Source organism: Zosterops lateralis (genome assembly GCF_965231275.1).
Source record: "Zosterops lateralis genome assembly, chromosome: 5".
Classification (NCBI taxonomy): Eukaryota; Metazoa; Chordata; class Aves; order Passeriformes; family Zosteropidae; genus Zosterops; species Zosterops lateralis.
In genome coordinates this window covers 54,654,972-54,682,208 of record NC_139766.1, presented here as the reverse complement: position 1 = coordinate 54,682,208, position 27,237 = coordinate 54,654,972, and the positions used below count along the sequence as shown (strand labels likewise).

Sequence of the window (27,237 nt, the reverse complement as noted above, 5' to 3'; positions counted from 1 at the left end):
AGTACAAAGATACCTTTAAGCTGGAAGCTAGACAGTCAGGAGTGATGTATTCTCTTGTGGCCTGTAAGCACAGCTCTGCAATTCAGGCAGTGCAGAATTGCATCATCCCCACAAGAACATTATAGTGGCTTTTGCCTCAAAAAGCTACAGTGCCTTTAAGACCTTTGACGTGTATGAGGAATGAGAAGTGCTGTCTACCAGTCCCTTTTTGTGATGTACACCATCCACATACCTGTCAAACAGCCAAGGATGAAAAGGAATAGGTGTCATTTTGGTAACTTTCAATACCTTCACCTGCTTTTGGGTTGTGATATTAAGCTGGCAGTTCTGGCAGATCTTGATACTTTCTCTCTCACCACTATCTGATGCATGCAATTCATCCACAAAGAAGTTTGGATTGGTGCATTTGTTCAAGATGCAGAGGCCCCTGTCTTAGTATTCTTCTGTATTCTTCTCAGTATTCTTGTTTAAGACATAAACTGAACATGACTTGTTCATGCTGTTTCTAGACACATGAAGAGATTGTTTAGCCTCTTGCCAGCTTAAAAGTGTTCAAGATACTGAGTCTTGAAGAAATACACAAAGCAACATAGCTCTTCCATTTAGCTATGAGCAAGTCAAGCAAAGTAGTTGATAAATCCATGGCTTGCTCAAAAAACATGGGGAGAATTTGTACAGAGGTTGGTTGCTGTGTGTGCTACAACAGTTGAGATAAATATGGCACTTTCTCTTCCATCACCACAAAAGTAATTTTAAAAAGAATCTCTAAAAAAAAAAAGCTTGTAGAATCTTGTTCTTAAACATTACAAAGATGGTGCTTTTTCCTTTTGTGAAGGGGAAATTGAAAATCACAGCATTGTGAAGATTAGCACAGCTAAAACAGATAATCCTCACACCAGTCCTGCTGGCAACTCCTTCAGTAATTTTGGCAGCCAAATGTGAGGCCTGCCAACAGCACAAAGAAATCCAGCCAGGAAGACAGCTACAGTCCTATATATCCATGCTGGAAAAAACACATTCTGGAGCTCGCTGCCTGTGCTCTGATGCTTGCCAAGCACAGCCTAGGAGTGGCCACACATGTGCTGGCTTTCATACCAGAGAAACAGAAGGAAAACGGGAGAGCTGTGTGAGTCACAGCCTGAGCAGTGAGCAACATGCTGCCATAGTTGTTTTTTTCTTCTAGAAAGGACTAGAAAAGACTTCCTGACAAGTCAAGGTGAGGGTGCATGTATTTTGTCTAATGTACAGAAGGAACTCTAGTCTAGACACAGACTGAACACATGTGAACCACATTCCCTGTGTTCACCGGCAGCAGATTGACCTTCGCAAAGAACAACTGATTTTCTACATGGGGTGAGCTGGGCAGCTGCTAGCAAGGACAGGGAACTCCTTCAAGGCAGTGCCAAACCCCACAGCACCCAGCATTTCTCAAACCCACCGTGACCCTGCTTGCCCCACCCCATCTCACCAGACCCCAGTGTGGGAGGCAGTGCAGGGCAAGGAAGAGGTGAAGGAAGTGGCAGACATGGAAAGTGGCTCCATGGGAGGCCCTAGCAGCCTCACACAGGGGATGAGAGCGTCTCTGAGCAGGGGCTGCTGTCAGACCCACATGGTGGGTCTGGACTGAAAATGGCAGGTCTGGGGGAGAAACAAAGGGCAGGGCAAAGGGACAGGTTTCCCTAACAGAACGCCAAAAAATCCCACAGCCAACAATGGGGAGAAGAGGATGTTGAATGAGCCAATGATTTCTGCTGATCACCCAGACTTCTTCAGGACAACAGCCAAGGACCCAAGGACAGCAGAGCTGCCTCTGGAGACCAATGGACTGACTGAGGAAAACATGAGTGAAATGGTAAGGAGATTAGAAAATACTCTTCTTTGCCTCTTTTTCAGCAGACTGGCTGGCCATGTGTCTCTCACAGTCTGCCTGTCTTTGGCAGATTGAGCATGTTTATTATTGCACTGGAGCTTTCATGTGTTTAGCAAGATGCTTATGCCCACACAAAGAGTGCTTTGTCAACTAGGTCAACAAAAGAGCATCTTTGAAAAGTTTGGTTTCAAAAACCTGTACCCAAGCTACAGAAACCAAACCAAAGCAGTGAATTGCATAACTTTCCTCTTCAGGCACATGAGCAGACCTGCTTTTCATTAATTCATTTTTCCTGTGTCCAAAAGCAGGATACTGTACACCCTGCTCTGCTCAGGATGCTGAAGGAGAGAAAGGGCACGACTTCTGGTCGATGTTATTGAATCAGTATCAGCCACTAGGAGGGTCATACCTACACTGGAGCACTCCCTGCTCCTTCCAACTCCCACCACCCCCTTAACTATGGAAATGCCTTAAGAACAAGGTGATGATTTCCAATGAGAGGAAGCGTGCCTGCAAAAAACCACCTACTCTATGAGCAGCAAAGTCAGACCAGGTCAGGCAGGTGAGTTTCCACTCTGTATTTCAAGAGGGGACAGGTAAAGGGATCTGCCAGTTGATGCAAATCCGAGGGAGAAGCTGTTTCCCCTCCCACAGCAAGGTCCCAGCCCCTCAGTTCATTTCCAATGGCCGCAGTTCAGCAGCTGGATCAAATGTGGACTTGTGGAGCTTCCCCCCAGGCCTGCTTTCCACAATGTGCCTGCTTGCCTTTCAAAATAAGTCCAACGTTTTCTGAACTCCAATAAGCCACAGGGTTTTACAGGGGCTGTTCTGTCTTCTGCCTTGCTCGGATGATGAGAAGCACTATCCACTTCCCGTGGTTCTTAGGTTTTCCACAAAGGAAGGAGGCTTTTTGGTCCTGTAGACAGGAGTGCCTGGGATCCGGGCCCCTCTGATGGTACTGATGTAAGGCAAAAGGGGAGGCTCCCGCACCACCAACGCAGTGCCCTTGGGAGTGTAGGCTCGGAGCAGCAATTCCTCTTCTGCGTGAGCCGTCACCGCCACCCAGCCTGCACAGCCAGAGAGAACATGGACAGTGAGGAAGACAAGTCCCTAGGATCAAAACAAGGTTCTGACACAAACTACTGCCTCCCAGAGTGGCTAAAAATCTGAGCTACCCACAGGTGGTTGCTTGAGAAATGAAGCTCAAAGGTCATATCCAGCCCTTTCCCAACAGAAGGCAGCACCTAAAACCATGTTACTCTTCTCCGACATAGCTCTTTCCTGGTAAACTTAGGAGGGATGGTGGGAACTACCAAATACATGAGAATGAAGCTTTCTAATCAATGGCCCTTTCCCTCTCACCTGGACAGCTGACAGTGTCACAGCCATTCCTGATGCTGTAGAACCTGTATGGCAGCCAGAGCATAAAGTATCCCAATGTTGCCATCCTGGACAAGCATGGCTGTCAATCTCCATTCTTGAAGGCTGCCACACTTCAGGTGGGCAAAGTCATGGCTGCTATGATTTTGTGTTGTTGACAGTCCTGCTCTGAGCAGGAAAGAGAGCTTCACCCCTTCAGAGGCCTCTTCCCATCAATGCTCTTAGGATGCAGACCCTGCAAAGCAAACTAGTGAAGAAATACTAAATTACCTGCAGAGGAAAGCTTGATATCTGCAACTGCCTCAGTGGTACCAATTCCTTTCAATGTAATGTCCTGAGGGACAAGTGGGGGGAACTCTTTCATTCTCTCTTCCCCACCCATGGGAACCTAAGATTAAAACACAGGGAAATGATTTAACAGTCAAGAGATTCTTCCGCACTCCTACCTCAAACTGGCAAGCAAGGCACAAGGGAGAATAAAGACATTAAACATTTGTGAGCCAATGAAGGGCTGGATTGGATTGGATAAACTCCAGGAGTTATTTCAGGTTTGCCAGAACAGGAGTTTCAGGTTTGCAAGAGTCAGGATCACATCCAGAGGAACCCTGTAGGAAGTGAGCAAAGATGGAGTGCCCACTGCAGGATGCAGCTGGTGAATGAGGCCAGTTGCTTTGATGTGAGTGACAGCACTTGTTCTCCATGTGCACAGGAATGGAAATACTAGGATAGGGACGGCTCACCCCATCTCCCATCAATCAGCAAGTGCTACACAGAATATTGCCATACCAAGGAAAAAGTCAGACCACCAAGAGCTCAAGATATATGCAGAAGATGCAGCAGGAAAGGAGTAAGAAAATAAGAAAATTTTTCAGCTGCAGTCTGTTCTGAAACCCCAGTTAGCAGGTTTGCCATGGAAAATATCCCCATTGCTGCCTGCACTTTAAGGCTGTTCAAGGAGAGCCAAGTATGAGTAAGCAGAGCACTGCAAATCTTATCAGCCTGAAGGCTAGAAACAGAAACTCTGCTGAAAATGCATCATCTTGAGTGCTCTCTCCTAACACACCTCAGCCATGCAGTCTGTGCAAGACTGCTCCACACTGCTCATCTCCACTCACTCACTGCACAAGTCCCAGACTCCTGACACCTGTGGATGTTCCCTGTCAGTTGTGCCCCAGACAGGGGTCCTTCCTCCCTGCAGCCACAAGCTCCCCCCAGCACTTCCTCTTACCTTTAGGAGCTCCTGGGTTACGTGCTTCTCATAGATGGTGTCTGCATTACTCAGTGTAGTAACGTGGACTGGCAACAGGTTAGAAGCCAAGACAGAAAACCAGGCAGACTTTTCTCCCTGAAATAAATACCAGAAGAATATGCTAACAGAAAAGCATATTTTGAATTGCTCTCTCTTGTTTAATTTCTTTCCTGCATGTTGATGAAAACCTGCCTGCTTGATGCCCCCTCCAAGTATGAGAGGTCCTTGCATCTGCTAATGACAGCAGCCAGTGTTTATATAAAATTGGAATTTGAGTTTCCAGAAGAGAAGACCCACAGCATCACCATCCTGTCTCAAAGCACTGCCAATGCCACATTTACTGCCAGCCCAGCTCAGGTAAATCATCCAAGAGAGGTCTTTGCTCCCATTTAATTCCCAAGAACAAGCTCAGTGGGGTTATTCAGTGCAAGAGGTGATGGAAATCTGGTTTGGTGCTTCTTCTCCTATCACTCTACATTTCTCACACACAATGCTCATTCAACAGTACTTGGTTCCAGCTGCTCTCAAGCTATGCAATGCCAGTGGAGCAATTTCAGCAGGCACTCATCACATTTGCAGGAAGAGCAAACAAGGTCAGAGAGGGGATAGACCTCTGCAAACACTGCTAACAGCCAGAAATAAGAGCAGGAATTCCTTCAAGTTCAAAGGTTTAAGCTGAGGTAGGAGCTTATGTCATGATCTGACCACAAGTGCCTTCCAAGATATCAGGAGGATATAGATATACAAGACTGATACATCAATGTGTGCTCCTGCCATAACAGTACATTTTTTACTTTACAGAATCCTGCCCCCTCCACCTCTCTGGTTTTCTTCCAGCAGGTCAAGAGTATCCTTAGCAAAGTACCAATTCAACATTTCTGTGGTGATCTCAGAAAGCAGACTGAAACAAAGGAATTGCCTTACATAACTGTAAAACAGGGCAAGCTACTGAGAAAATGATCTAAGACTTATGATAATGTCTAATGTTCTTATGAAAGAAACTGCTTCTCACAGAGGAAGCATCATGGGAGGTCAACTCCACACAGTTCAATAAAGATATATGGCATTGGATTTTTAATAAATGGAAGAAATTATTGGCAGAGGGCACACACAGCACATTTGAAGAATATTTTTTACAGAACCTAAAATACATGTGAAATTAATTGCTTCCTCAGGCACATTCTTCAGAGGCCTGCCAGAAAAGAAAAGCACCTATGATTTTCTCTCTTAGCAGGCAGCTTTCACAAAATACAGAAATGAGGAAAACCACCTATTTTCCCAGTTAATTCTGACATGCTCCTCCTTCCTTTGTGCCTCTTTGTATGTCATGGGAAACACATTAAACTGAAGATGTTCGTCACCATTCAAAAGCAGTTCCCACTATATACTATGTAATGCATGCTGGTAACAAGTAACAAACTTTTCAACTACTCATCCCAAGGCATTCTGGCTTCATGCAGTGATTCAGTAACTAATTCATCATCTCCAGCAAGGAAAGGGTCTGGGAAAGCAATCCAGAAAGCCTTTATGGCTGGTACTACAGTAAGAGATGAAGCAGCTGCTCCCAAAATCCTTTCTTCCCTTACCTCTAAGTAGTCTATACGTCCCAAGGCTGCTAAAAACAAGACCATTCCTGGCTTGAGAATGAAGGTCCGTGGAACAATGGCATGTGATGGCAAAACAAGCTTTACTTCCTTCTCTGTTAAGAGATTCAAAACCTGTAAAATAAATTGTCATAACTCATTCCAGATGTTTCAATGAGAACAATGAAGTTCTGGCATTATATTGACAGAGGAAAAACACCAAGTAAAGTAATGTCAAGAACATCTGACAACAACAGTTCAATTCCGGTCCACACAGTAAGCAAGAAACAGGAAAAATCTCCCCTGCCAAAATCTGCCAGACAATGCTTGTCCTCCACTCAAATTGAACATTGACTGCAGGAACAAAACTTGATCTGAAACTTGGCGTGGAGCTCTCCTAAGGACAGCATGAGGATAATCAGAAACAGCAGAAACTATTTCTGGATGCAGGAAGTATTTTCCATATGTATTCAACTCCAGAAGAAGGGAAGAACACAGAGTCCCAAGTTACCAAACCAAGACTCTAAACTGATGCCAGTCTTTACGTTGGCTGTCAGAGACTTAAGTGCAGGTTAGTAAAGCAGGTTATGGTCTGATGAATACACCACCAGAAAACCAGGAGTCTTCTCGTGTTCATGAAAGCAGCACCTGCACTTCAGCTGTAAAGTCTGAGCAGCGTCCTTGCACTTCATTCTCCTCAGAACCCTCGTGTCTCCCTGCACTATTTAATCTTCCCGAAAAGATGACCTGAAGCTCTGCATGGGTATTAAAAAGACCAAAAATCAAAACATGCCTGTTTTGGACATGTGCACTTTGTCAGCACTGGCTTCAGGAGGGCATTGCTCTACTGACAAAGGCCTGATCTTTTGGAGCCAGTAGTAGCAACACTGTAAACCCTCCTAGCTTCAGGAGAATTCTTTCTCTAAGATGTGGTTTGGTTATATAACTCTGGTTATCCTCCTAAGCTCCACCTTTTTCTGTAGCCTGGAAGAGCAAAAGAAGTGCCAGCTTCACTGGGTGACTAATGCTGGTGTGAACTTGCTAAGAGCACTCTTGCTTACTTCCCTTCATTCAGAGGTTGTAGAATCTTGGTGATGCAGTCCTGCAGCTCCTTTGCAAAGCTGGCAGTATTGCACTACTCAGAAATGCAACAGCATTATCACGTGAACCCCTCTCAAGTAAACTCAAACCTTATCTTAATACAATTCCCAAACTAAGAGAATCCTAATGCCAGGACTACTGCAGAAACACTCTCTCACAGGCACAGATAAGGTGGAAGAGTCCTCCCAAACCCTGTCACCCCAAAGCACAGCACCACATAGTACCTACACAGTCTTCCTTTACAATTCCTGGAGTGTCAAAACACCACCGAGCATCCTTCACTTCGTTGTGAGTGAACTCCTCCCTTTCCTCACGCTTCTTAGGGGTATCTCTAGGATCTTCATCCATGCTGTAGGAGAGCATGTCAGGGTCGAAGTCAATCTCAGCATTAGACTTCTGCGGTTGAAATGTTCTTCCAACTCTTCCTGGATTAAAATGGAAGGTTTTCCTAGTAATTTACTTATTAACTTGCTTTTCTTCAATCAAACATCTTACCCTTTCACAGCTTAAGAGATGCCCATCACTAATATAAAGGTGATAAAGACACCATGGGGCTAGAAATATGTGTGTTCAAAAGCCAAAATGATAAAAAAAATCCCTTCTATAATTCTTGCTTAGGACTCCTCATGCCCCAAAATCTCAGCAGGAACCAGATCATTTTGTTGTTTCCACTTTATGGTAAAGCAGGCTGCCTTCTTTTTTCAGTGCCTCGGACTGCCAAACACAGAATTATCTGAAAACCAGAACTATCTTCTGGCAACTCCCTCTTTTGAATATATACTAAAATGATGTACAACCCCTGTAGCCTGCAGCCCAAATGTGATTAATTAAACTTTTTTATTTATTTATTTGGGAATATGAGATGGCTCATACTGTGATATCCTTGCAAACTACTAAGTTATCAAAATTTGCCAGCCTCATTTAGACAGGAGATGCATTGCACAGAGGAACCCTTTGCTCCTACAGCAGCTGACAGGTATTCAAAAATACTAATGATGCTGCTTATGGAGGAGATAGAGGTCTTGCCCTCATTAATCTAGGAGTAAACACTGGTGAAAATAACTTAACCTTTGTGTAATGCAGCATTTTCATTAGGGGCAAAAAGGTAACACCTTTACTCACCCACTAGGTAACCTTGCTTTTTAAGTTGATTAAGGTACTTTTTTTCTTCACTGCTTAGCTCATCTTCCGTTTTTGTTGCCTCTTCTTTTAGCCTCTCCTGCCTTCGGAATATCCTGTCACACGTAGGGTTAATAATTGGAAATTTCAACAGGTTCAGTGTTGTTCCTGGAAAAACAAACAGAAAGCACTTTTGGATCTCTGACTACATGATAAATTTCAGCTCTGAGGGACAAGATTACAAAAAAACTGCTTCTCTAACTTTTTGGTGAAACCAAGTAACACAAAGTCAGAGGCGGAACTACAGCTGCTCTCATAAAGTACTAGCCTCCCAACCTGGGAAAGGAAAAACAATCAACCTGCTTAAGATCTGTTCTCATCTGTAGTTTGACTAAAAGGGTCTCAAAGCTGAGTGGTGCCAAGGCTGACTTAGTACACCCCAGACAAGTCTCAACTCCAGTCAGCTTGGTTTGGCCTACAGGTGCTCACCACTCCACTCCCAACCTCTCCAGGCTGGAGAGCATCTCTAATGGACAGAGACTGGGGAAAGCATGTGCATCAGGTGCCATCCTCACTGGCAGGGATGCACACAGACCTGCTCCAGTTTACCAAGCTCCAGTGCTACAGGATGCACAGCACCCTCAGCACATGCATCCCACTCCTGCTGCCTCAAGGAATCACAGAATCAATTAAGTTGGAAAAGACCTCTAAGATCATCACCATGTTGACTAGACCATAGCACTGAGTGCCACATTCAGGCACAGGGACTCCATCATCTCCCTAAGCAGTCCACTCCAATGTCTAGCCACCCTTTTGGTGAAGACATTCCTGCTAATGTCCAACCTAGAGCTGCCCTGGTGCATCTTAAGGCTATGTCCCCTTCTCCTGTCACTGGCTTCCTCGGAGAAGAGACTGACTCCCATCTGGCTACAACTTCTTTTAGGTACATGCAGAGAGTGATAAGGTCCCTCAAATCCCCTTTTCTCCGGGTTAAACGCTTCAGCTATTCATCACAGGTGACAATTTGAAGCACGGCACACCTCTGGAGCTTGCTGCCCACCACACAGGTGCTCAGGGTGGCAGGTACCCCTTTGGTGACAGGTTCTCCTGCTGCAGGGGTGGCCGAGAGCAGCCCAGAGGCCCACAGCTCACTGTTTCCTGCACACCCCACATCCCCCGTTACCCGTGCTACAAAGGGCCCTGACCTGGCCACGGGGACACGGTGGCCCTGTCGATGATGTCGGGGGCGCGGGACTTGCAGTAGTCGGAGCGCAGCAGGGTGTTGAAGAGCGTGGACTTGCCGGAGTTGGTGGCGCCCAGCAGGTAGACATCTCCGGCGCACTTCCAGGAGCGCTGCAGGCGGCTGATCAGCCCCTCGATGCCGTAGCCGGTCTTGGCGCTCACCAGGCGGATGTCCACCAGCGCGTCCCCCCGCAGCCCGGCCAGGGCGCAGGCCGCCGCCACCCGCTGCCGCAGCCGCCCCAGGTGCCCGCGGCAGTCCGCGGGGAGCAGGTCCACCTTGTTGCCCACCACCAGCACGCCCGAGGCGGGCACGCCGGGGCCCAGCAGCGCGGGCAGCTGCGGCAGCACGGGGTCGGGCAGCTCCGTCAGGTCGAGCACGTAGAGCAGCAGCGGGCCGCGGCCGTGGCGGGGCGGGCGGCGCAGGGCGGCGCTGAGGACGCGGCGGTGCTCGGCGGGCGGCAGCCGCAGCCGCAGGGCGCTCCCGTGGTGCGCCAGCGCCCAGCACCGCTGGCACACGGCGCCGCGCAGCCCCGCGGGGCCCGCCGACAGCAGGCTGCGGTACTTGTCGGCCGGCACGAAGCCCGGCGCGCCGCTGTCCCCGCACTGCATCTCGGCCCCGCAGCCCGAGCAGCTCACGCCGCTCGGCGGCACCGACGGGTCGGACAGGCTCGGCACCGCCGCCGCCGCCCGCCGCTCCCGCCGCGGCTTCGCCTCCCGCTGCCGGCGCAGAGCCGCCGCCGCCGCCCTCTCAGCCGGGTCCGGCTCGTACTCGAGGAAGACGAAGCGCTCCTGCTCCTCGCCGCCGCCCGCCGGGGTGGCCCCGCGGTGCCGCAGCGGGGTGCGGGCCCGGGCCCGGCGGGCCAGGAGCGCCCAGGCGCCCAGGCGGAGCATGGCGGGGCCGCACGCGCCGCGTGACGTCAGGGAGCGCGCGGGCGCCTCGCGGGAGACGCAAAGGTGAGGTCACGGGTCGCGCAGGCGCAGGCGCAGTCTCGCCGCCCGCGCTCCGCCGCGCTCGTCTCTCCTCTCGCCTCTCACTCCTCTCGCCCCTCGCCCGGCCGCCGCCCGCGGCACCTCCCGCCGCCACCATGTACGACGCGGACGAAGGTGAGGGGTTTTCCCTTTCTTTCTCCTCGCCTTTTTCCCCCGCCCGACCCGGCCAGGAGGCCAGGGATGGCGCTGGGCGCGCCGGGGCCCGCGGCAGCCGGGAGATGGGGGATGCGGTGGGATCTCCCCCGGGAGGGCCCTGAGCCAGGCCAGGGGGACACCGCGGTGCCCGGAGCCCAACTTACACACTGTGCTTCCCCACAGATATGCAATATGATGAAGACGATGATGAAATCACCCCCGACCTGTGGCAAGAAGCCTGCTGGATTGTTATTAGGTGACCTGCTAAAACTCGCTGTCCTTATGCCCTCCACACATCTGCTCTGGGTTTTGCAGGTGACATCCAGCTTGCTCCCGGGAACAGTCTGGGAATGCAGGCTCGATTATGCTGAACTGTGTGTTGCAGCATGTTCAGAGCAGGAGGGCTTTTAGTAGAAAGGAAGAGTTGTTGGCAGGGATTAAGAAGCTCTGCTGACCCCCAGGACACACTTTTATTAGTGGTGAAAGAGGTGGTTTTGGTTCCAAATCAAGCACATGATTTTGCCCACTGATCTCACAGCTCAGGCTGGCATTAGGAAATCAGTACTTGGTCATTTTCACCATTTTGGTGGTGGTGGGTTTTTTAGCAATATATGCATGTCCAGGACCTGTGTGGCTGGAGCAGAGGGGATCCAAGCTAAAAGTTCTGAGTACTATTACTTGGACTTGGGAGGATGCTCCTAGTTTACTGCAGCTTGGAAAACTAGTAAAAGCAAAGTAATTTACAGCTGTTACTGAAAAATTGAGCTGAAGCTGCTTTCAGTGAGCTTTGTCATCACGTTTCTCTTCCAACTTAAGGGAAATTTAAGGCACTGACCGTGCATGTAGTCGTAGTTTAGCCGAGAGGTGGCAGCAAGTCTGTCACTCCAAAGTGTCTGTGTCTTCAAGCAGGGAGGGAGTTGTTAAACATTTGTGAGGAGCATCTGTGTTTGAAAGTCATGTCTTGGGTTAAGTGAATGTGTTTGATTCTCAATATATTTCATGGCTTTTGGAGTTTTGATAATAAATATATCCTAAGTTTATTGATGCGTGAACTACATGAATTAAATTAAGATTTCTTATTAACCTCTTTTTTTTTTTAGCTCCTATTTTGATGAAAAGGGTTTAGTCAGGCAACAGTTGGATTCCTTTGATGAGTTTATTCAGATGTCTGTGCAGAGGATTGTTGAAGATGCTCCACCAATTGATTTACAAGCTGAAGCCCAGCATGCCTCAGGAGAAGTGGAAGAGCCAGTAAGTGGAGAACCTTGGCAGAGATGATGTGTTTTTACAATTCAAAGTCATTTTACATCAGTTTTATTCAACTCCTGTCCTGCTGTTTGAGTTGGGAAGTGTCCAAGAACAAGTGGTTGCTGCAGCTCATGTCAGTTCCTTTGCAAAACTGCATGGACAGAGATTTAGTAGAGCAGGTCAGGTAGCCAAGAGCAACCTGTGTTTTGGTGAGATTTTGATTCTTCAGCAGTTTTACCGTGGTAAGATAGGTTTATGGCTGAAAACTTCTCTCTTAGCTTTGACTCAGGTTAGGCTCAAGTTAGGTCCAGGTTCATCTTATTTCGTTGGCACCATGTTCCAAGAGGACAGATTGTCCTGAATCAGCATCCTGTGATGGCTCCTCCACAATGAGTGTGCACCTTCTGCAGTAGCTCTGGTGCTTTTTTCACCTGTGTCCTTTGTGTAGTCTGATCCCTGTTCCAAAAGTGCAAATGGTGATGGGCCATTGCCTTGCTGTCAGTCACTACCTTGATGTTTCCCTCTAGAGACTTAAAGGAACTTTAGGACACCAGAGCAGTGAATTTGTTACACTGTTTTCTTGTTGGCTTGCAGTTTTTTTGCAAGCAAACAACTATCCTGCAGAGAATAACTGAGATGTCTTGATTTCTTTGCTAGGCAAACAGCCCATAAACATTTAGCTCACTAATTCTTAATTGTATCCTGTTATTCTGGCATATTATGGCAGAATTCTCTACTTGTGCAATTCTGCAGCTGATGTTTGTGCTGTGCCTGGTCACAGTTCAGATCACAAACATGGTTTGTGCCGGGCTTCTTTTTGCCCAAAACCTAGTATTTTACTTTCTTAAATCACAGAGGTTAGTGTCTTATTCTCATTTATTAAATGCAAGTTTTTAGGAATAGGTTTAGAGATGAGAAAATGAAAACTTGCTTTTTTAATTCAGAGTCAGTTGCAGGCAATCTTTCACCACATCTGAAGATGCTTTACTAATTTAAGGAAATTGTGCATATTGGGAAAAACTTGATTTTTTTGTTTCTGTCTCCCTCTGCTTCTCAGTCTTAAAATTTGAAGGCAGTTTAGAGCACATGAGAGGGTTTAGCAACCACACTCAGAATAACAGTGATGGTAAATATATTCTCCTTAAGATTGCTTTCATGAGAACTTGGGATACGGTGCTATATGTGGCTGTTGCTGCAGGAAAATCCAGGAAAAAGTGTTTCTTCATGTAATGATTGAGATATTTTTTGACCTACAAAACATTTGCCATCAAGGGTCTGCCACCTCCTGTTGTAGGAAGCTTTTGTGCATTTTAAAAATCAGATTGTTTTCCAAAAACTCAAGTCTTATTCATTTACTTGTCCTGTAGAATCCTCCTTGGAACTGCCGTTAGCCAGCTTGCTGTGTTTTCATTTATTCTGGCTGTTCTTCTGCAGTAACAGTTCTGGTTGCTAATAGGAGAGATGTTTCTTCCATTACAAGTAAATATATTATTGTTTTCCAGCCCCGGTATCTGTTGAAGTTTGAACAAATCTATCTCTCCAAACCTACACATTGGGAAAGAGATGGAGCACCCTCACCTATGATGCCAAATGAAGCCAGACTGAGAAACCTTACGTAAGACCCAACTCTATGGTGGATAAACACAAGGCAGAACTGTCTCTGCCTTATTAATTCATAGCCTTTTACAATATTACAGTGTCTTGACAATGTAATGATTACTGCTTTGTTTAAACTTCCTAGTCTAGTTGTTAAATGCAGACAGTGATTGATGATTTGGTAATAATGCTTAATACACCAGTGAGTGCTTGAATAGCTGCCTTCATTACTCAGGGTTGTACAGAAAGGTAGTAACTGACAGATAACACAGTGGTGTTTTTATTCCGTAGGTATTCTGCCCCCTTGTATGTGGACATAACTAAAACAGTTATTAAAGAAGGGGAGGACCAATTGCAGACGCAGCATCAGAAAACATTTATAGGAAAAATTCCTATCATGTTGCGTTCCACGTACTGTTTGCTGAATGGCTTAACTGACCGTGATCTTTGTGAGCTGAATGAGTGCCCACTTGATCCTGGTGGCTACTTCATCATTAATGGATCAGAAAAGGTAAGGGATATACCTTGTACAGCCATCTTTACAGACACTGGAAGTTCTGTTACTTGTTTCCATATGTTTTGCCAGGAACATAAACACTCTTATTTCAGTGTACCAGAAATACTGGGGGAGCTCCTGATCTTGCAGAAAGATGGGCTTTTAGTCATCTGTTAGGGCTTTCTCAAGCCACCTTTTCTTCTTTGAGGCACATTTCCCATCTTCAGTCCTTCTCTTCTTCAGTTTTGTGAACTGCTTTGTATTTTGTGAGCTGTTTGTCCATAAGTGCTCTGGATGTTTTTATTTCCTTTCCCAGCATTGCAGAGCAGCATACACTCTCAAATGAGGCACTTCCTCACTTGGAATATCCTCCAGGCTTGTTCACGGCAATATAGATGCATTTTGTTTTAAGAAGAGGTTATTGCCTCCATTGCTGTGGAAGAAACTTCAGAAAATCATATCTACACCCTGTTAGTGCCTCACCTGTGAAACTGACAGTATTTTCTAACTGATAACCCAGGAGAACACAGTAAAATAATTAGAATTTTATATTTCTTCTTGGGGAGAAAAAAAATCTGGCTTTGATTGTTGAGCTGGCACTTAAATTTGCCTGTGTAGTACATTGGCCTTGGAGAAATAGACAGTGAAATGCTTTCTTTATCAGTGTGTGAAATGTGTTGGCACAGCCAGCAGGTGTGTGGTAAATAATAACAGACAGTAATGTTCCCTGAGTCTCTTGTTTTGACTATTCCATCTTAACTAGCTGTATGTTTTGTTTAAATCTGTATTTTTAAAATACAGAGTTTGGCCAATTGACTTCATGCTGTGTGCAGTGTTCTAAAAGTTAAGGCACCTGAAGGAATAGTAGAAACAGTGAGTATTGCTTTCAGTAGTCTCTTTTGTCAGTTACTTACTGGTGTTCTTGTTTCCAACACAGGTTCTGATTGCTCAGGAGAAAATGGCTACAAACACAGTGTATGTGTTTGCAAAGAAAGATTCAAAATACGCCTACACAGGAGAGTGTAGATCTTGCCTGGAAAATTCCTCCCGACCAACAAGTACCATATGGGTCAGCATGCTGGCCAGAGGTGGACAGGTATGGCTTGGCAGTAATAACCCCAGAGATTGATTTAGGAGTTTTGTTACTGTCCTCTCTTTTTGTTTTTGGGTTTTTGGGGAGAAATTTCCTCTCTTTTTGCTTTTGGGTTTTTGGGGAGAAATTTCTTCTGATGCTAACTTGTAGAGAAGATAAAGGTACATGAAGATTTTTTTGTCATACATTATGCCTGTCTCTGTGATAAATAATTTGAGGATTGAAATGAAGACTCAATTTGTGGCAGGTTTTAGGGCAAAGCTAAAAATAATTTTTAAGTTACTGTGCATGAGTTTTTAGAAAATTCAGACCAGTTGTGTCCTGTTTTTTTCACAAAGAATAAATTGAGAAGCAGAGACTCTCTCTTTGCTGATGGCCAACCTAGTGTTGAGATATATTTTGTAGACCACGTATTAATTCATATTTAACATCTAATTCTGCCATCTGTGAGGGGAAACAAGTGCTACTTGTAACCTTTAAAGCAAGAGGTGTCAGTACTCATTTAATATTGAACTGATGTTTTGAAAATTCGCAAGAGCAACTTAAATAGGAGCTTTACAGTATTCTCACTCCTGATCTCTGGAGCACTCTTGATTTCCTCTGTATCCCACAGCATTTCCTTCTGGAGAAGGGGAGCAGCTACTTGAATAATCATTTGCACAGTGTGTTAGAAAAGCTGACTTTAGTCCTGACAGGAGGAATGCTGAAGGTGGATAGGATTGCTCTTGCAACTAAGGGAGAGAAATGATGAATATGGGTGAATGAGTAGTATTTCTATTCCTTTGTATCAGCAAAAGCGTTGCAAGTTTTCACAGACTTCTAAAGCTTTAAATGTTTTTAAAATAAAAAGTCATTGCTGGAGTACATTGGAGAGTAGCTCCTTAGTTGGCCTGCTGAGAACCCATGTTTTCCTGTGGTGCTTGAATAAATATGCTTGTGTTGTATCATCCAAATCCAGAGACTTTTACTTAAAGGAAAAATGGTTTTAGAGACTTTTTTATTGAAAGGCAGGATGATTTAAGCCTAACCTGTGCTTTCCCCCACCTTGCAGGGTGCCAAGAAGAGTGCCATTGGTCAGCGCATTGTAGCAACTCTGCCATATATCAAACAAGAGGTTCCCATCATCATTGTCTTCCGTGCACTCGGCTTTGTGTCTGACAGGGACATTCTAGAGCACATCATATATGATTTCGAAGACCCAGAAATGATGGAAATGGTAATATATATTAAATTATTTCCTATTCTCATGTTTGGTGGTGTGTCGGTGAAGCTAGTCATCACTTGAAGCATTGTTCATTTTCCAGTTGTAATTATTTATTATTATTGTGGGTTCTGTATTAGAAATGTTGAAAATTCTCTGCCTGAATCTACTCTAATGAGTACATTAAGGGGACAGAGCACAGTGGAAATTTTTTTAAGAGTTAATATGTATTTGGAGAGTTAGGGTCTTCTCCCGCTGTTGTTGACTTTAATTGTAAAATCTTCATTATACCTGAAACAGCATCAGACCTAGAATGAACTTGAAAGAGAACTATTTTCTGAAGTTTAAACTATTTTTGTGTTCTTCTTGCATGCTTCATTGCTGTTTTCTACTGCCAGAAAGACCTGAATTGATAATTAGCAGATCCTGAAAAGAATCATTAATAAATTACTGTGTAGTTTCCTTCAGCCCCAACAGGCACTGGTTGCCACAGGATTTTGCTGTATTTTTGTGCCTTAGGTCAAGCCTTCTCTGGATGAAGCATTTGTCATTCAGGAGCAAAATGTTGCCCTAAACTTCATTGGCTCAAGAGGTGCCAAGCCAGGTGTCACCAAAGAAAAGAGAATCAAGTATGCCAAGGAAGTCTTGCAGAAAGAAATGCTCCCACATGTTGGTGTCAGTGACTTCTGTGAAACCAAAAAAGCCTATTTTCTAGGGTATGTCAGAACTTTGTCTCACAGCTGCAAATGGATGGTTTTTACTCATGTGTCTGATTGGAATAACACCTTGAATGGAAGTTTGTTTTAACCTCATTCTTCTGGATACTCTGTGATAATCCTTGGGGCACTGATATATTTTGGAGGCTGAGAAAATGTAAATTTTGATAGACTAGGAAAAATAAAAGAGAACAAAATGAGCCTCACATTTTGGATCTTAAGTTAAATATGATAGTGTTAAATGACTTTTTGATATCCAGTTGCATGGATAAGATCTAGAAATTGATAACTAAGATGTAGATAAGTACTGATAAGCTGACTAATATAAACCACTCTTTAAAACTAGTAGCACATTGTCTTGATCACTGCTTATTGGTATGGAGATGAACTGTAGCATCAGGAGACTTGTGATTTTGTACCCGATTGCATGTGCTTAAACAGAGCCTGTATTACAGTACAGGGCAGATATTTAGCAGAAGAGGTATGACCATCATGATGTAAATATTTCTTCTCTCTGTCCTTAACCTGAACTTTCCCTTGATCACCCACATCTAAGGATGTGACCTCTGAAGAGGTTTATTTTTGGACAGTGGTATCCTAAAGATCTAGAATGGACAGCCTTCAGGAAAGAGTTCACTGACTTATCTCTGAAAACATGTAATCTTTCTTGTGAATGTCTGCTATCAATTTAAAACATTACCTGTCTTATTTGCTTAGGTATATGGTTCACAGACTGTTGCTAGCAGCACTGGGAAGAAGAGAGCTGGATGACAGAGATCATTATGGCAACAAAAGACTGGATCTTGCTGGGCCACTCTTGGCTTTCCTGTTCAGAGGGTAACTATCACATACACATTTTCTTTCATGGTAGAGGCATTGCCAACTCCGCTTCTAAATCAGACTAATTCTGTTGTGTCAGCCAGTCTTGGGCAACATAGCTTCTATCTGATTATGACTTTTTCATGGAGTGGTTGAGTTTCCTATAACAGTAGATGGCCAGTATTGACTTGTTTTGAAGCATATTTTGTGCACATTTACAAACAGTTTTATTTGCTTTATTCCCCTCTGTCCCCTCACCCTGGTTACAAATTGCTTCTTTTCAGGAGGCCAGTGACTTTTTTTTTCAAATACCCCTGAGTAGGCTGAATTGCACTGTTTAATCAGATTTCTTGATGTCTTTCTTCTAAAGAATGTTCAAGAATTTGCTGAAGGAAGTGAGAATATATGCACAAAAGTTCATTGACAGAGGGAAAGATTTCAACTTGGAGTTGGCAATTAAAACAAGAATTATTTCAGACGGTTTGAAATATTCGTTGGCAACTGGAAACTGGGGTGACCAGAAGAAAGCTCATCAGGCCAGAGCAGGAGTATCTCAGGTACGGTAAGGGCTTTGTCAGGTTTACAGTTCTTATGGTAAAAAACTGTTCTTATGGAAGAGTTTAACACTCCTTAGCAGCCATGCATGTTATATGTTAAACAGAAATATTCTAAAAAAGTAGATTTCCTTAGGTGACACAGATGAAGATCCAAATAGTTGGATCTTCATAGGTGTGTGGTTTAGGGTTTTGTTTGTCATGGTTTGTTTGCTTTGGCTGTTGCATTCACTGCTGAACAGTTGATGCAAGCCTGGTAAAGATTTTTTTGTTAGATCATGCACTTTTGTGTAAATTCCTAGTCCCAGGGAATCGTCCAGGAGGATGGATTTCTTTCCTTTAGTTACTTCCCGTGCTTCACAGGCAGTTAGGAAAACTTGAGTGACACCTTACAATATAAAAGTTACATAATCCACAGCAAATGATGAATGGCACTGACTTTATAAGACCAGGGTCTTGCTGTGGTATAAGCACATTCTGGAAACTTCTGCCATTACAACACTAGTTAGGAGCTTGAGATTCTAGGAGTAGTGTGAGATGGGTAAAGGTGAACTAAAAAGTGTAGCTAACAAAAATCAGAGCAGTTTTAGTTATTTTTAAGCATACCATTTCTAGAGGGCATTGATTTTTGTGCTAGTGTGTCATGACGCCTGTCAGCAGCACACTAAAGCTTTGACTGACTGAACTCCTTCCTACGTGCAGGTGTTGAACCGCCTGACTTTTGCATCCACACTTTCCCACCTGAGACGCCTGAATTCTCCGATTGGGAGAGATGGAAAACTGGCCAAGCCCCGGCAGCTGCACAACACCCTGTGGGGAATGGTTTGCCCTGCTGAGACCCCTGAGGTATTGAAAGCAGGATTTGTGCACTAACTGCCTTTCCCTCATGGTCATTTTGTAGCCGTGGCACTTGTGATGATCCTTTGCACTTTCTTTAAAAATGCCGATGCAAATATTTAGCTTTATAGCTAACTCGGTGGTTGAAAGCATGTTTTGTGTCCTGTTCTTTGAGGAGTTAAGCTGAAATTCTTGAATCTTTTTGGAGGAACCTCTTGATATGAAAATGCAAGTTAACTTTGTGTTTCTGCTAGGGTCATGCAGTAGGACTTGTGAAGAACTTAGCCCTAATGGCTTACATTTCTGTGGGGTCTCAGCCATCCCCAATTCTGGAATTCTTGGAAGAGTGGAGTATGGAAAACCTAGAAGAAATATCTCCAGCAGCAATAGCTGAGTACGTGCAAATAAAACTCTTTAAAAAGACTTAAGCTTTTTATCCTGCTCAACAGTACAAGGGTTTGGGGTTATTTGGTGGGGTGGGATATTTTTATTTACTATTTGTTTGTTTCCCCTTTCTAGTGCTACCAAGATATTTGTTAATGGCTGCTGGGTAGGAATACACAAAGATCCAGAGCAGCTGATGAATACCCTAAGGAAGCTTCGTCGTCAGATGGACATCATTGTGTCAGAGGTATAAATCTTTACATCTAGAGTTTGGGTGTTAGTTTAGACAAGAGAAGAAAATGCCTTGACTTTACAAGTTTCAAGTAGCATTATTTGCAAGTCTCTTTCTGAATATACTTCATGTTGGGTTTGCTTTGTGTTTTATTTGGGGAGGTTTTAGTATTTGATGCATTTGATTTATTTTATTATTATTATTATTATATGCTTGATATATGTACGATTTGTTGCTTGGTTGTGTGGTTGGTTTTTTTGTGGGGGGACGTTTTTAAAGAGGATCCAGTTGAAAGACAAAACAGTTAAAAATAATCTTCTGAGATGCTTCTGTTTGTAGGAGTGTTACTCCTTGTTCTGTGCTTCTGATAGTGCCTGGAAGGTTTTGATAGTCTAGAAAGTCTGAAAATTTTGTTTTCTGTGGCTCTGATTCCAAGCTGCAACTTTGTGCTCATGGGGTGCTGCTGTCTTGCCCAGGTCTCGATGATTAGAGATATTCGTGAGCGAGAAATCCGCATCTACACTGATGCAGGCAGAATTTGTCGGCCTCTTTTAATTGTGGAGAAACAGAAGTTGCTGCTAAAGAAAAGGCACATTGACCAGCTGAAGGAACGAGAGTATAACAATTACAGGTGAGATGCATTCCTGAAATTCAACTGAAGGTGTCATTTTCCATCTTGGAAGCTGCATGTTCCCTCAGCTTGGAGAGAGGAATGTTTAAAGCTTCGTGCAGCACAAAGATGCTTTCTCTGCCTGGTAGTTTAATCAGCTTTTTAATCACACTGAGGCAGTGGTAGTAATAATAAGCCAGGGAAGTCCTTGGTATTATCACTGCTTAAGAGACCCATTTTAGGTGTTAAGTGAGTTATTGGTTGTTCAGTTGGCAGGATCTCGTGGCCAGTGGTGTAGTAGAGTACATTGATACCCTGGAAGAAGAGACTGTGATGCTGGCAATGACTCCAGATGACTTGCAAGAGAAAGGTGTGGCTTATTGTTCAACATACACACACTGTGAGATTCATCCATCCATGATCCTGGGAGTGTGTGCATCTATTATCCCTTTCCCTGATCACAACCAGGTCAGTGCACCTCTGCTGACATCCTGCTTTTAAAGCTGATAGAAAACCCACAGATGTGTTTGTGTGTCTAAAGATCTTTGTGTACATAATTGTTGGTCTTCTCTTTGTCTGTCTAGTCTCCCAGGAACACATACCAGTCTGCTATGGGTAAGCAGGCCATGGGAGTCTACATCACCAACTTCCACGTCCGTATGGATACGCTGGCACATGTGCTGTATTATCCCCAGAAGCCCCTGGTAACAACACGCTCCATGGAGTACTTGAGGTTCAGAGAGCTACCAGCAGGTGCGTTGTCAGTTCATGTTCATGGAACAAAAATACTACTTTATTGTTTTGTTTCAAACATGTCACAAATGGTGTGTGTAGAGTACCTGAACACTTCACAAATGTGTGCAATTTATTAAGAATAGGTTAAGTGTTAAGTTTGTCGCTGGACAGCTAGACTGCAAAAGATTTGTTGGTAGTGTTGCAGCTGAAACTACTTTACCCAAAAAAACCCTGCTAAAATCTAACTGAAAAAATGCATTTTCTGTATTGATGTTTGATAGGTTTTTCACAAAGGGTCACTCTTGACTCTCTTTTCTATCCAGAGTTGCATTTGCTGATACTACATGTTCTCATGTGTGGAGCATAGAGATTTTATCTGAGAAATGGTAGAGAGTGCATTGAGTTAAAATAGTGTCTGTCTGGGCATGTGTGCAATCTTTCAAAATATTTTCTCTGCATATTGTAGGTATCAACTCGATTGTAGCCATTGCATCATACACAGGCTATAACCAGGAAGACTCTGTCATTATGAACCGTTCTGCTGTTGACAGAGGTTTTTTTAGGTAAGACTTTGCAAATTTTTTTACTGCTTGGAATGGAAAAAAAAAGCTATACTGAGTTGTCCAGAGGCTCAAGAAAAATTCATTTTATGCTGGAAGATGCTGTTCTCCAAATCTTTCCAACTTGAGAAGCTTTAATTTATTTTTTTTTTTTTTTATGGGGAGGAAGGGAGCAACACAATGAAAATAGTGAACATGTATCTTAGCAAAAGACCATGAAACTTGACTGCCCACTTTGTCTTCTGGATCTTACATTTTGATCTTTATTCTGTAAGGGTCCTTTGTATCACAGTTTAATGAAAAAACATTTGGACTCTTCCCTGGTGTGTTTTCATGTAAGTCTTGCCAGTTACCAGAACAATGTTGCAGCATTCTAGCATAGTCTTGTCTTTATTATTGAAACAGTTGCTACCAGTTAGGATTGGAATGTTCCTCTCCTTAGAAGGAACTGCTGTTGGCACAGCTGGTGGCTGATGTGACTTTGTGCATTATAGTATCCAAAAGCACTTTGGTGTGCTGGCAACTGAGGCAGCAAACAAAAACCCTTAAAGAACCAGAAAGAACCTTATATAAATTGAAAGTTTTTCACTGAAGCTCTGTTGTACTGAGTGTGGCACTGCAAGTTAGCAGTAGAAGCCTAGAAAAGTTTGCAAATTTGTGTGCATAAGGAGGAAAGTAGTAGGAGAATGATAGGCTGAAGATGTGAATAATCATTGGGAATAATAACTACTTCTAAGGTGTCAAGCAGATACAAATGTCTTTGAAGTTCATCAAAAATTAGCATGTTATCTTAGGTACTTTGGCAGTATCTGCAAAGTGACCATCAAAATGCCCTCTGAAACTTTTGTTTGATAGGATGTTTTTTTGGTTTTGTTTTCCCCTCCTCAGTGAAGGTCAGATTAACAGGCGATCAGAGGAAAGGTTGTGCAGCATGTGCTGATTATTTGGATTTGGTTGTTATTAGTAACAGTAGCCATAATATGGGAAAATGAAATATACAGGTGGGGGAAAATGATGCTAGTTTAACTGGAGAAGACTTCATAACTTCATTTCAGGTCTGTGTTCTATCGCTCATACAAAGAGCAGGAGTCTAAGAAAGGGTATGACCAGGAGGAAGTTTTTGAAAAGCCTACACGTGAAACTTGCCAAGGTAAGATAAAGAAGTGTACCAAGACTCCATTTTTAAATTAAGGTATTGTGGGCAAGGTAGTTAATGTTGAACTGATTCAGTCTTCATTTTGGGATATATTAATACAGACATTTCTGTATTTTACAGAAATTACCGTATCAGTTGAGATATTTGCATTAGATATTTTAGCAGTTGTCTGAAGTTGCAAGCAGACTTGTTGAATTACTGCAGAACATCAAGAGTCAGTATGTTGAAAAATTTAGGTCTACTTTTTTTGTCCTTTTTTTTTCCCCTCAAGGTATGAGACACGCAATCTATGACAAACTTGATGATGATGGTTTGATAGCCCCGGGGGTACGTGTGTCTGGAGATGATGTCATCATTGGCAAGACAGTCACACTGCCAGAAAATGAGGATGAGCTGGAAAGCACCAACAGACGCTTCACCAAGAGAGACTGCAGCACCTTCCTGCGGACCAGTGAGACTGGGATTGTAGATCAGGTCATGGTAACCCTGAACCAGGAAGGATACAAATTCTGCAAGATTAGGGTGAGCACTGACGTTTGTGCTTTCTGCTTTGATAATCTTTGGTCTGTATTTAAGTTACCAATTGCATGTTTTCCTGTGGCTTACAGGTACGTTCTGTAAGAATTCCACAAATTGGAGATAAATTCGCTAGCAGACACGGTCAGAAAGGAACCTGTGGTATCCAGTACAGGCAAGAGGTAGTCATTTATTCCTTTTTCTTCTGAAGATTTTACCTGTGATGATCTTAGTATTGGAACTGTCTTAAGTGAATTGTCTACGGGAATATCTACTCAAGTGCAATGTTGATTTAAATGTAGCTAAAATATTTTTAGAAGGGGACACAGCTGCTTCTTACATATTTCAATGCCTTTTAAATTCTTTAAAAGCCTTAATTTGGATCCAGGCACATATTTTTCCTAAAAATGATGTTCTGGGAGGAATTGACTGTGTGTTTCCCTGCTCTAGGATATGCCCTTCACATGTGAAGGCATAACACCTGATATCATTATCAACCCGCACGCCATCCCTTCCCGTATGACCATTGGTCACTTGATTGAGTGTCTTCAGGGCAAGGTAAGAACAGTCTTCTATACTGCATGTCTGAGCAATATGAATTAAAATTTGGTGAGGACTGTTGTTTGCTTTGAGCTTTTTTTTTTTTTTTTTTTTGGTAAAGATACACTGTCTAGTGGGTGTTAATTCACTCTAAAATTACTGTTCTCCAGTTACTTGATAGCAAAAGAAGGTTTTTTAGTGAAGATGTACAGTCCTGTAAATTTTATCCAGAAGATCAGGCCCTACCTACAGTGTGCTCTCTCATCTGTTGCTTTTGTTCCAGACATTTTCTCCTGACCTAGAAAAAGGAGTAGCAAAATTGTTTATAGTGTGTATTTTTTAAAATATGTAGCAGACAAACACAGAGAGATAGGGTACTACCATTGGCATGGAATCTCAAATTGCAGTATTAAGAGTTGCAACTGATACAGCTAAATATGGTCTAACCAGTCCTTCAGAAACCTGACAAACTTTTCCAAATCTCTTCTCTGTAGGTGTCTGCAAACAAGGGAGAAATTGGTGATGCTACACCTTTTAACGATGCTGTCAATGTGCAGAAGATTTCCAACCTTTTATCAGATTATGGCTATCATCTCAGAGGCAATGAGGTATAATCAAAGTATCAATTCACTGTCATTTTTTTAATACACATTTGAGGGGTCATGAGGCTTATGATTGCATTGACTTCTTCAGGTCCTCTACAATGGCTTCACTGGTCGAAAAATCACATCTCAGATCTTCATTGGTCCTACCTATTACCAGCGCTTGAAGCACATGGTGGACGACAAAATCCATTCCCGTGCACGAGGGCCAATCCAGATCCTTAACAGACAGCCCATGGAAGGCAGATCTCGGTAAGGATCCCTGCTGGTTTCTGTATGGTGTTTTGTTTTTCTTTTCAGTTTTTAGCCCTGAACAAGTAGTTGCTTCAGCTTTGCAGCTTAATTAGCTCACCCCAGATAGCCACCCATTTTTTCATGTGTTTGGCTGAAGATGTTGTGTTGGGTACAAGTGCTAAGGTTTTGGTAGCAGGAGGTACTGCTGGAGTGGCCTCTCTGAGAAAGGACCAGGGCTTGTCCCATGCTGGACACAGCCACTTAGAGCTGGCCCTGGCAGCCCCAGTGCTGGCCAGAGCTGAGCCCAACAGTGGTGCTGCTGGCACCTCTGTGAGAATATATTTAAGAAAGGATAAAAAATACTGTGCAACAACTGTGAGAAAGGAGTGAGTAAATGCAACAGGAATTGCCCTGCAGGCTGTGGAAAGCCCACGCTGGAGCAGGCTCTTGGTAGGAGGGATGATCTGTGGGGGACCCCTGCTGCTGCAATCTGTTCCTGAAGGATTGTGCCCCGTGGGAAGGGCCCATGCTGGAACATTTTGTGAAGGACCATCCCATGGAAGGGGCCACATGCTGGAGCAGGAAAAAAGGATGAGGAGAAAGGAGCAGTCAAGAAGAGCTGTGATGCACTGACTGCAATCCTCATTCTCCCAGTCATCACGGGGGTGGGGGGAGGCGAGGAAGCAGTTGGGAATGAAAATAGTGAAGTAAGCTTGGGAAGAAAGTTGGGGAGGTGAACTTTTTAGTTTTGTCTTTTTTTCTCATCATCCTACTCCATTTTAATGGGTTATAAACTCATTTTCCCCATGCTGAGTCTGTTTTGTCTGTGATAGTAATTGATAAGTAATTTCCTTGGTTATATCTCCACTCATGAGCTTTTCCATGTTACTTTCTCCCCATGTCCTGTTGACATGGTGGGGACCAGAGAGCTGTTTGGGGGACATCTGGCAGACAGCCAAGGTTAAACCCACCACAGATAAGTGGAGGATGACTTAATAGTACACTTCATTTTGCATTATGGTTGTGCTGTGGCTGTCAGACACCAGCTGTAGAAATGCTCATCAGCAGTTAACTAATAACTGTTTTCACAGTTTTATTCTGTGGTGTTAGAGGAAAATTAATGCACAGCTTTCCTCCTGCCTCGCAATACAGATACTTGTTCCACCAACAAGAACTGATTATTTTGCCAGTGAATTCAAAAGTTGAGGGGTTTTTCTCTTCCTTTTAGTGATGGTGGCCTTCGCTTTGGCGAAATGGAGCGAGATTGCCAGATCGCTCATGGAGCAGCCCAGTTCTTGAGAGAAAGGTTGTTTGAAGCTTCAGACCCATACCAGGTCCATGTATGTAACCTCTGTGGAATCATGGCAATTGCAAACACGAGGACTCACACTTACGAATGCCGTGGATGCCGTAATAAAACTCAGGTACGTGTGGTTTTCATCAGCCATTGTTTCTCCTTGTGGGCAGGAGGAAATGCCACTTGAGTGAAGCAGGAGGATAGGGAAGTAAATATTTAAAGAAGCACCAGAACAATTGCTATTTTAGTTTCATAACTGTTTTAAGTGTTTATAGCGTTGTAGTCAATTTGGATGCTTCCTTTATTAATTTTATAGTGTTGGGATGTCCCTTGGCAGGAAATGCTGTTCAAGTGTTGTACAGTGCAGAGTTTTCTGAGACTTTAAATCCTTGAGAGCTTATTTTTAGAAGTAAAACTCAGAATCACGGGAATTTAGAGGCATTGGCCCTGTGACTGTCCCATGAAGATATTTATGCTTGCAGAGCTGGGTCCCCACGGGAGGCCTTTTGTGTTTCACTTTGGTGGGTTTTTTTAATTTAATAAAACCTCTGCAGTGCATGCTTGGTTACAGAAGTATGTCAAGGGTGAGTGGTAACAGAGATAAAAATAGTTGCCTTGAACAGGCTTGTTTTTGTGCTAGGGACTGACTGCTGCAACTCTTAACAATGGCACTGGGGCTACAGAGTCGTGTGCTGGAAACCTTACCTGCATTTATGCACCTCAGGCACATTCTGCTATGCACACGTTCTGTGTCAAATGGCTCTTGTTTAGGATCAGAGCCCTTGGCTGCATTTTTACATTAAAAATGTGTTCTGCAGAGCTGTTGTGTAGTCCCTACAGACAGTCTCAGCTTCCTTCTTGCTTTGGTACTGTCTCTGAGCAAGTCTTGCTAAATGCTTTCATGCATAACTCCAGATTTGCTTTTAAGCCAAAATTTCAACAAGTTGTTTGTGTAGAGGATGGTGGAAGTTGATGCTTTATGAGTGTTTATCACAAGACTTTTGAAATCTCTTTCCAGATATCTTTGGTTCGAATGCCCTACGCTTGCAAACTCCTGTTCCAAGAACTGATGTCTATGAGTATTGCACCTCGTATGATGAGTGTTTAGCCTTAAAAGGGCTTTTTTCTTTTAATTATGAGAC

General features: G+C 43.8%; 2 protein-coding genes across 2 annotated transcripts; one reads left to right on the top strand and one right to left on the bottom strand.

Annotated features, from left to right (window-relative positions):
* Positions 1 to 2,433: 2,433 nt before the first annotated feature.
* NOA1 (nitric oxide associated 1) lies at positions 2,434 to 10,435 on the bottom strand (the record flags this gene model as incomplete). Its single annotated transcript, XM_083861368.1, has 7 exons — positions 2,434 to 2,937; positions 3,521 to 3,638; positions 4,479 to 4,595; positions 6,086 to 6,217; positions 7,412 to 7,608; positions 8,306 to 8,470; positions 9,508 to 10,435. 7 exons carry the CDS (start codon positions 10,433 to 10,435, stop codon positions 2,732 to 2,734), a joined length of 1,863 nt encoding a protein of 620 aa, XP_083717494.1. The 3' UTR covers positions 2,434 to 2,731.
* Positions 10,436 to 10,549: 114 nt separating this feature from the next.
* Positions 10,550 to 27,222, top strand: POLR2B (RNA polymerase II subunit B). The gene is made up of 25 exons (XM_083861268.1): positions 10,550 to 10,648; positions 10,853 to 10,925; positions 11,770 to 11,920; positions 13,420 to 13,532; positions 13,805 to 14,024; positions 14,947 to 15,105; positions 16,154 to 16,318; positions 16,823 to 17,019; positions 17,737 to 17,856; positions 18,209 to 18,395; positions 19,095 to 19,238; positions 19,484 to 19,623; positions 19,749 to 19,860; positions 20,322 to 20,476; positions 20,725 to 20,923; positions 21,040 to 21,208; positions 21,657 to 21,753; positions 22,806 to 22,900; positions 23,178 to 23,428; positions 23,515 to 23,604; positions 23,873 to 23,980; positions 24,457 to 24,570; positions 24,656 to 24,816; positions 26,027 to 26,222; positions 27,114 to 27,222. Exons 1-25 carry the CDS (start codon positions 10,630 to 10,632, stop codon positions 27,201 to 27,203), a joined length of 3,525 nt encoding a protein of 1,174 aa, XP_083717394.1. The 5' UTR covers positions 10,550 to 10,629; the 3' UTR covers positions 27,204 to 27,222.
* The last annotated feature ends 15 nt before the right edge of the window (positions 27,223 to 27,237 follow it).

Coding starts and splice junctions, on each gene's coding strand:
- POLR2B (XM_083861268.1), top strand. Junction 23,981..24,456: donor TTGAGTGTCTTCAGGGCAAG/GTAAGAACAGTC, acceptor TCTTCTCTGTAG/GTGTCTGCAAACAAGGGAGA. Junction 24,571..24,655: donor ATCATCTCAGAGGCAATGAG/GTATAATCAAAG, acceptor TGACTTCTTCAG/GTCCTCTACAATGGCTTCAC.